The sequence below is a fragment of the Hippocampus guttulatus genome, chromosome 1, assembly GCF_054856545.1.
Source record: "Hippocampus guttulatus isolate MCC_2025c chromosome 1, RoL_Hgut_1.0, whole genome shotgun sequence".
Taxonomy (NCBI): domain Eukaryota; kingdom Metazoa; phylum Chordata; class Actinopteri; order Syngnathiformes; family Syngnathidae; genus Hippocampus; species Hippocampus guttulatus.
In genome coordinates, this window is record NC_141261.1 from 7,998,116 (window position 1) to 8,008,229 (window position 10,114).

Below are 10,114 nucleotides of genomic sequence, written 5' to 3' on the forward strand. Positions count from 1 at the left end.
TATTAAAATTCAACAGTAGGCCGTAATATGATGTCCTGCACATCAAAGACATCTTGGTCAAATATTGCGCCTTTACAAAGCTATTCATCCTCAATTTTGATAGATTCTCACATCAGAGTATTTCATATTAGTGTAGATATGAATGAAAATAGGACTAAAATCGAATATGATTTCATTAAATCACTATTAGGGTCTATTCAGGGTTTTTTTTTTGACTCTTCACTCTTCACTCTGCCTCCCCTGCCCGCCCAGATTGCACGTCCCTGAGTATGTTGCAGTGTTTCTCTACACTTCTGCAAACTACAATCTCAATACCGTACTTTTCTGATAGTGCCAATCAAATGGAGGTTAAATAGCTTGTAAAGTCATGCACATAATTTTTCTGTTGTACAGTCATTTATTTATTTAAACATGTTAAATGAGTTCAAGTGTCTTATTCATCCACATAAAGCTATAAGCTGTGTAGTATTTGTACATCACTAACAGAATGTATTTGTTCTCTGGAGATCACCCCAAAAAAAGGATGCTTGCATGGATGAAAACATCGGTGTCACTGTGCTGGTTGGTCCTGAATGTGTCTGTTTACTGGTCACTGTTTAATAAAAGCCGAATTTCTGCACCTGACGTGGGAGACAATTAGGGGCGCATATTCTGGGACATTATAGCTTGAGCAGACTGCAATCTTAAATCCAAGAAATGGCTCACAAGAACCTAATCCTGTTGATGGAGACAGAAGCCCACCCGCGTTAAAGCGGCCGACTGCCCCAGGTGCTGTGGCCACACAAGCCTGTGCTTGTCTCCCTTTTCTACAATTTGAGAATCGAGCGGCCCCTCTTGGGCACTGAGCCCAGTGTGGCTTGCCTAATTAGCAGCTCTGTTTTCTCATAAATATCTATGGTCATGGCAATTAGGTGAAATAAAGGTTGTTGTTGCAGCCCATGAAAGTGTTCGGTAGTGTGACACTTGATAAAAAAAAACAGATGGCAAAATATATGATTCACGTTGACATCAGACATCAGAATGGACTATTGTACTGGATATGTGGTTGACTTTTCATGTGATATTTGAACAAAGCAAGCAAACAAAAACAATATTTAATAAATCCCCCTTTTGATGTAGCACTTATTTCTAATAATGACTTAAAATCACCAATCAGCACAGATAATGAAAAAAGCTGGGGATACATTTATAATCACTGCAAATTGACCATCAAATTCAGTGCAGATTATTACGAAGTTTGATGATGACTGACCCAAGGCAACCATGTTGAATCAACACATACTGCTGCAATTAAGGGGCATTAGGCACCAACTAAGTACCGTTTAGCAGTGAATGAGATCAGAACAAGGATAGGTTATCTCTGTATCTTTTAGTGTGTGTGACAATATGACAGTAAGGACGGGCTCCGTAGTCACATTGTTCTCACTGATAGCTGTAAACAAAGGCTCAGCCACCCCCATTGAGAAACAGACCTAGCTAATGGTACATTTCACAAGAGACTAGAAAACAAAATCTTGCTTTTAGCGTGCCAGATGGGATTTAACTGACAACTATCTAGTCATGCCCCCTCGGTGAACAAAAGTTGAGACAACTTGAAAATAATTTGTAATGATTGAAAATGTTCATAAAACCACCGTGACTTTGTTCCCCACTCCCCTAGGATTCCCTAGCAAGAAATACAGAGTGGTAATCAAATATGAAAAACGTTATTCGATAGAAAAAAATGTATTTTTGCTTAATTAAATACAGAAAATCACTGACACTGCCGCACAAGAGAGAGGGCAAACACGGAAGGCACCTTTCAGTGGAGTATTCTCAATTTTAAAAAAAAAGTGATGCTTTGAATCTATAAAAAGCGATTAACTCCTGACTTCTAATTACATGTGTAAGCTTATGTTATATTATTAATTATCATTTTATGTTTGAGCATCATATTATTTTATGTTAAGCATACCTAAATTATATTCTGTTGTTTAATAATTGCTTAGCCATTTTTTTTATGTTGATGGTTTCTGATTGGCTGTTAAAGTAAGAGAAGCAGGAAGTAATTTTAGTGACGAGAGTTGTGTTCTCGGACGTGCTGCGGTGCAGACGCCTTTTTCCCCCCCTTTTATTAAACTGCATTGAAGGATTCCATCTCTCCTTTTGTCATTCGTAAAGAAGCGCCATCCACTGAAAAACAACGAACCCCTCAATTTACACATGGATCATTCACACTGCAGCCACAAAAGCCATAGTTGAAATAGAACGCCTGAAGTTAGACTTCCAATTTTTAAGTGAAACGTGTGCCTGCCTAGGTGCAAATCACATGTTAAACTTTTTGCCCAACCCCTCGACACTCACCCCAGCCTCACCTCGACTCCCACTTCCACTCTCAACACGCGAGTGGTTAGGATTCAGCCTTGCTCTGTTATGTCACACCCTTGAGCTGTCAAGTGACTGACAACACAGCAACCATGACTCATCGCGGAGTGACCTGACTGGGAAGACGCCAGTACAGTAGTACGTTCCTGCAGATTGTTTGTGATAATACTGTAACACTATAAAGATTGTGGGATAAACGCAACGTCAGAAACAACACAGCACAAATGCTGAACAACAACTAAAGCAGCTTCCAAGATTGGTGCTTTTTTCAAGTTGCGAAATGTTACTTGAAATAGACTCCATTGCTCTGTTGGAGACGCGGGCTCGACGTGCATTACGTGATCAGAAGCATTGCTCTATATTTATCAAATCATGAGGCTTGTAGTGAAGCGTGTAAAAAGGACGCCCACTTCAAGAAATGCAACATGGTGCCGTACAAACTGCAGACCTTCGGACCTTCAGAACCTCCGAGCGATCCAAGCGAGTATGGTAGGAAGCATGCACACTTGATGCGAAATACTAATTGATAAACTGTACTTTATTTAATCGAGCTTTATCTTACCAGGCTAGTCCAAATGACAAAACAATAATTTCATTGGCTCTCTTTATTTTTGTGGATGCATCGCTCTCCATATTGCGTTATTTGAACAAATTTTTGCTACATGAGTGGAAAAGACCATTCTCTCTCTCTCTAACAAGCGGTACAGAAATGGATCGATGGATACTGCTAAATTGTGTTTTCACCGCCATCAACGTAGATAGATAATGCCACAGGATGTGCATAAAGTCTGGGTACATGGTAAAAACAAAACAAAAAACACATAATTCTTAAAACAAAACAATTGCATTAAATTGTAATGCTGATTAAAAATATATATCTTTATTAATTTCAAGGCTGAATCTGATGCACTTGATGGTAGAGATTTTCATTGTTGTCGATTTCAGCACATTGACTGGGCATGCGTTCTCTCATGTGGTTTGAATCTGTCGTCTTTATTTGTTTAATTTATAAGTCAAGTCAAGTCAAGTCAATTCAACTGTATTTATAGAGCACTTTCAAACAGCCATCGCTGCATCCAAAGTGCTGTACATGGAGCAATTTAACATATACAATAAACAGTAAAACTAATCGGTAATAAAGACAGTAGAAAGCGCCAAACAGTAAAGCCAAGAATATATAATTATAATGATTTAGCATAGCACAGAAAAAGTATTCAAGGAGAGAAAGGTCTGATGAATGAGAAATTTACTATGTACACAGACTTCATGGGCACCCTGTCCATGAAAAAATACTTTTGCAACTTCTAACAATCATGGTTCAAATGCCACTGTTAACTGTCACTCTACTGTCTTTAATGTCTGTCAGTTTTGATGTTTATATTGACCTTTTTCACTTTAAATTTCTTTTTAGGTTGCATTGAGTCTCCCACGTTTAAATGGAGGACTTGGAGTTCAGTGTGGAGATCTGCGACCGTGATTGGCAACACTTTTTTGAAATGTGCGAGGAGTGTGACTTGCATCCTCCCTCGCTGGCGACAGCAGACGACTCTGGGCTGAGCGATTGTGATCACACAAAGTCCACGCTAGCAGAAAGTGCCCAGGAAGTCTATCTGACCAGACGCTACTCCCTGGATGCCATATCCAACTGCAAGGACTTGGTCATGGAGACCCAACTTGTTGAACAAGCCGCCGGTGAAATGGAGAGCATCCTGTCGGGCAGCGAGGAAGATATTCACCTGCAGTCGGTGAATATGTTCTTTGAAAGGATGACAAACCAGGCAAACGTTGGAAAAAGCAAAGAGTCAAAACGGGAGGACGGACTGTGCAGCAATGGGATGGAACCCGGCTCAAAGCTGCCTGCCGTAGATGAAACAATATTTGTCAATGAGAACGACCTTGACAAAATGAACACCTTTAAAAAAGTCCAGCCTTCTTCTTATACTTTACATGACCTCCCAGCCTGCAGCGCACAGCTCAAGAACGACAGGTCAACTCATACCGAGTCATTTATCAGCGTCCAGACTGAGACAAAAACAAATGAGACTAATCCTCACAAACCCGATGACTCATTCAACCTTCATAAGTCACAACGAGGCACAGTCAGCACAAAAGAAGCCCGTGGCCCACCACCATCATCAGCAATGGCCACCATGAAAAGGAAGAGGAGGAAGAAGAGATGCCACGGCATCGAGTCAACCCAGAGTAGACATGAGAGGAGCAATGATGAGGAGCAGAGTTTGTCTCAATTTTATCGCGATATAAAGCTGTTGTATTCAAATGAGCCGCAAAAGACTTGCGCGTTAGTCACAACCATGGTCCCGTGTGGAGGTACATGCGAAAGGAGGTTCAGTTCTAGAGATAGCGAACGCAATGACGAATTTATGTGTCTCCAGTGCTTTCATCATCCAGATTGCGAAGATCAATTTGATCTAGAAGTCAGAAGACTACAAGTCCAGGCAACCAGTGAGGGTGCAGACTGGGATGATGGGGATGATGTGGATGGTGGCCAAGGTGACACCCTATCTGCTGCTAAGTCCGTCCAGGCTGCAGAGGCTTTACATTCTGGCAGAGACAAGGGGACGGGGTGTCAAAGACAGGCTGAGACCCAGCAACAGTTGGAGATGGAAGCTGACAATTTAGACCAAAATAGCCATGAATTTCTGTTCACATCTCATGCGCAGAACTCGACCTTTCCCAACACAGAAGTCCAGAAGTGCGAAATCACTGCGTCTTCAGTAAACGAGACGGTAAGTGAAGTGACCTGCGCTGAATTAACAGCCAACTTCACGGAATTATCAGCTCATAAAAGGCACCTATCTGAAAGACCTTCCAGTTTAGCTCTTACAGAAACAGAATATCATGTGGATAATCATAAATGTGATGATGAAGACCGTGAGACTAGCTCTTTTGCTGGTCCATTTTCGGATAACAAAAAGAGAGAAACAAATCCAGAGTTGCCCTTGTTTGAAGACACAGGGCCAGTGCTGTCTCTATCCAATGTAAATATTGCTGGTTCTTGTTCATGTCCCAGTCCAGATCCGGATCCAGTTAATAGATGTGGCTCAATCATGGTCACGCATCAGGAAGAAGCTCACGGCACAGGACAAACAAACGATTTCAAGGCTGAAGACGACGATGTCATCTCAACATCACGTGAGCCTGAATACGTGCCAGATTCAAAAGATCCGGTTTTTGTCATGTCTTCTTTTTGGAGTGAGATGGAGAAACTGACAATTAATGACATCATGGGTCGAAGGAAAACGGATAAGGAGACGGATGAGAGCAATCCCAGTCTTTCCTCTCAGTCGGTCGAGTCCAAGACGCCGCCTGCTGGTGAGGACACCGATGGCGATCTTGACGCCGTTCCTTCAAATCCCGATTCCACTTCTTCAAAGTGTGTACTGTTGCGGGAGAGTGAACCTGTTGATATCATTACTGAGAAAGCGGAGGAGGCACCTTTCAGCGGCTCTCCGAGACACGGAAGCCCTCCAAAGGGCCTCCGAAGGATATCGAAAAACACAAGCGTGCACAATCTGAGAGCTTTGGATTCTCTGGAACCATGCAGCAAAGCAAAGAAAGCACACATTTTACAAACGTTAGAAGAATTAGAGGTGAAAGAAGTCAAGAAACACAGTTTAGCTTCGACGCACTGCAAGAGTTTCTGTCTTCATGACGTATTTGAGTTCCTCCTTGGTGGAAAACAACAAATCCACAGCCAGTCAGCGAAAGATGATATCATCAACTTCAACACGGATGGAAAATCAGTCCCTGAAACTTACGATCATTTCTTTGCAGGGTTCGGTATCGAAAATTTCTTCTACCCTTTCGTTACAGAAGAGAAGCACACAAAGGCGCGTTCAGTCACCTCTGGACAGACAAAGATGCACTTGCCAGAAGCCTATGACCATTTCTTTGCATCCTCTTCTTCAGACGATTCTGCAGGGGAAGAAGAAGAAGAGGAAAGCGGCAGTCCGGTGAGGGTGGTAAGCAGGCTTAGCCAAAACTCAAATACCACTCAAACTTTCACGGACGATTATGAGAATTTCTTTTGTGACAGCGACACGCGAGAGAATTTTTTTTGGACGGCAACATTTTCCTTCAGGAATTTTCATCTCAGTAGAGGTGCAGTCTGGAACAAGAGGTCAATCCCGTCATCACTTGGACATGCGGGGCGACATGCACCGACTCTCCGTGATTTAGGACATACGGGCTTTACCCATCTGCTCAACCAACAAAGGGAAAACAGGATCACCAGATCAATTTTGACGCAACCACTCGGATATGAAGACATGCAAAGAGCTCTTCCAAACCCAAGTAAGCTCATTAAAAAAAACGTTTATTTGCATTTAGCAATAACAGGAGGAATGAGTCCTTTGCAATTTACCTGACTTGTTGATTTATGTGGGTGTTCCTGATAGACCCAATATTGTTCAGTATTGCCTCTTTCTCAATGCAAAAAAGTAGGTTCCGACTCGGCTCGAAGGGCCAATACTCAGTGGCAAAATCAAAGCACATGCTAATGTTGACTCGTCCTGTTTGCGGCGCTTTAGCTCAAAATGTTTTAATGTCGTCCAACGGCCTTCACTTTATCGCATCTGGTCTTCTTTGCTTTTATCAGTCTCCTCTTGAACAAAATTTGTTTCCTCACCGTATGCAACACCACAAGCTGTGAAATAAATACAAGACGGTCTTGTTTCTGCCCTGTACGGTTATCATGGGGACACGGCTTGTCTTGCTCAGTTTTCGAAAGTTTCAAATGAGTAAATCGTATGTTTGATGCTTTCGGGGACAGTGGTTACTACAGCGGACGGCTTAATCATGTTATCAGGTTAAAGGGTGCATGAAAGGGTTAAAAAATGGTTTAAAGAATATGTTTTCAAAAGTGAGTTAGTTAGCACATCTGCCTCACGTTTGTGAGGTTCCAGGCTTGAATGTTGAATCAGGCCCTCTTGTGTGGAGTTTGCATTTTTTCCCCATGCTTGCATGGAATCTCTTCTTTTGCCACATTCCAAAAAACATGCACGTTAGCTAAATTGAAGACTCCATATTGCCCGTAGGCGTCAACTGAGAATGGTCGTTTGTCCATAAGTGCCCAGCAATTGACTGGCGACAAGGCCATTGTGTACTTCTCGCCAAATGTCAGATGGGATACAATCCTGTCATGTTTCGGTTTGTGACCAACAGGCGGCACAGTGGGGCTTTTCGCTGCAGCTGCACACCTGTTGGTCGTTAGGTAATTAGTGGCTATAAAAGGACTCCCGGTCGACTACTCATTGTCGGGTCATTGTTGTTGCTCTATGCTGCTGTCAAGTTTAGGTCATGTTTTTGGTCATGTTTCTGTTATTGATAGTTTTGAGTCTCAGTCATGGTTTTTGTTTGATACTTTGGACTTTGTTTAGGATTTAGTTTTCTGTGTTTTATCAATACGCTTCTTCAAATACACCTTGCTCCTCCCTCTTGCCTGCTTTTTGGGGTCCACCACCACCTCGCTACGTGATAAATCCAGCCCATCTATCACCCGAATAGCGACACAACTTTATAGAAAATGACGGAAGTTAAACATTTTGCAACCTTTCTGATGGGAGGCCTAGATTACCTAGAACTGACGCGCATAAACATACAGATTTAAAATACCCAGAAAATAAAATGTTGGAAAGATTCACAACAGAAAACATTGACCAATTACACGACGTGCTAACCTGACTTGACGTAAAGAGTGTCCTGTGTCAGCAGAAGAGATCAACTTTGTTCGTTAATTTGAACAAGTGAGGAGGGAGTCCTACTGTATATCCCACTGTGGCTAGGGAGGATCGGATTGCAGTTATTTCTGCAGAACATGTTGGAGATGTATGGATTTAACCGGGTCATCGTGTGACATGACTGGAAGCGCTAACGTATTAGCGGGTTCTACTGCTCAGCTGTTGTTGTACGTTCACCAATGATGGTGTCCATGTCTGTTCAGCAGGATCCACTGTGAAAATCTTTCCCTTTTTGTTTACAGGGACGGATGTTTCCCTGCTGCCTCTCAGACAATCAGATATGTGTCTGGTCTGTATTGCATTCGCTTCCTGGGTGCTAAAGACAGCAAATCCCCAAGTTGGAGACCTGTGGAAGGCCGGTATGTATGTTAGCACGTAAGATTGGTGTCAAGCATAGCAACTGATTCTGAAGAAATGAATTTACAGTTTGAGATTTGTCTTATTTAATTTTTTAGTTCATCATTTTTTAAAGAAATACAGTTACCATGATTTGTTACTTTGTATGCTATATGATGCGTTTCTACTTGGATTAAATCAACCTGGAAAAAAAAGATAAGGAAAAAGAACACGACCCAAGACTGCGTGGTTATTATTTAAGTACAGGCAGAATGATTTCAGTTGTGCGCTGCATCACTCGTCACTTTTTTCTTCAAACAGTTCTGCTGGCAAACCTAAGTGCTCTGTCAGCCATTCGGTACCTGCGGAAGGACATCAAGGTGGAAGTGGCAGCCGGTCAGAAGAAACAGCATCTGACCACACTCTGTGGTACTTGAGGTCTCTAAATGATTCAGCACTGAGCTCAAGTTCCTGTAATTAATTCCTTTTGAATTTGTACCAAAACCTCAAACTCTCCTTTGTTGCTGTATGACTGGGTTTCCACAACCACACCCAGGAGAAATACCCAATTTTGTGGAAAAGTAAGCAAGTCAAAGTAGCAGACATACACTATGCCTTTGAAGCTTACTTTCACCGTATCACACTGACACAAGGAAATAATCCAAAAGTTGATGGAGGCTAACTCGCACAGAGTAAAAGTCAATCTCCGCTCCTGATGAAGATTGAGAAGACGAGAATACCAAGGAACAAACCTGTTCCTGTAGAGCGGGCTGGTTCTATATTCACTATTTCAATTATTCAACAGCACATCATTCGCTTAGATGGCTAAATTTGCCACCGCTGATAGCAGTTACGTCTCATGTTAGTAGCTAATTTCTGTATTTTGATTAAGGAACTAACAACAGCGTACCATTATAGCTAATTACAAGCAGGCTACATAATTTATCTTGTACTATACAAGTGTATGGTATTTACAGCGCCTAGATTTACAAAATAGTCCACTGGCTGGATATATCCAGTTCCATGACCATGACATAAAGTTCATTAAGTGTGTTAATTAAACATATATTGTATATATGCTTTGATTGTTTAGTTTTTGTTACTCTGACTTTTGTAAACATACCTGAGAAAAATGCCGTTTTATACTATTCAAGCACTAGAGGGCAGCATTTGATCACGAGTCAAGCAGAAAAAAAAAAGTTGGGTGCGCTTCCGAGAACCGTGCAGTAATTTACAATGTTTGCAAAAGATTTGTGTCACGTTGCGAGCGAAGCGGAAAGGAACACGCTTCGTTCGCAACAAAATTGAAAAGTAGGATTCCGGAAACAGCAGACACCAACAAGAACGCCGTACGAAAATATTTATTAACAAAAACCGCACCGCAGAAAATAGACAACAGAAAACGCTGGTCAAAACGAATACCAGAAAAACATGCAAAAAAAAAAAAACCCCAATAACAAAAAGCGCTCGCACAAAAGGCAAGGAAGAAAATAAACTCGAATACTATTACACACGAAAATAAAAAAAGCAGTGGCACGGCAAGCAATTCTCCGGCAAGGAAGAGCCAGAAAGCCAGTCCTAATAAAGCAGGGGTGTCTAAAGTCGGTCCTCAAGGGCCGCCCGTCCTGCCTGTTTTCCAGCTCTCCCAGGAGACA

At 41.9% G+C, this 10,114-nt stretch overlaps 1 protein-coding gene across 1 annotated transcript; it reads left to right on the top strand.

Annotated features, from left to right (window-relative positions):
• The first annotated feature begins 2,552 nt into the window (after positions 1-2,552).
• Positions 2,553-9,480, top strand: perm1a (PPARGC1 and ESRR induced regulator, muscle 1a). Its single transcript, XM_086130207.1, has 4 exons — positions 2,553-2,853; positions 3,776-6,678; positions 8,366-8,482; positions 8,781-9,480. The coding sequence occupies exons 2-4, from the start codon at positions 3,801-3,803 to the stop codon at positions 8,894-8,896; spliced, it is 3,111 nt and encodes a 1,036-aa protein (XP_085986333.1). The 5' UTR covers positions 2,553-2,853; positions 3,776-3,800; the 3' UTR covers positions 8,897-9,480.
• Positions 9,481-10,114: the final 634 nt, after the last annotated feature.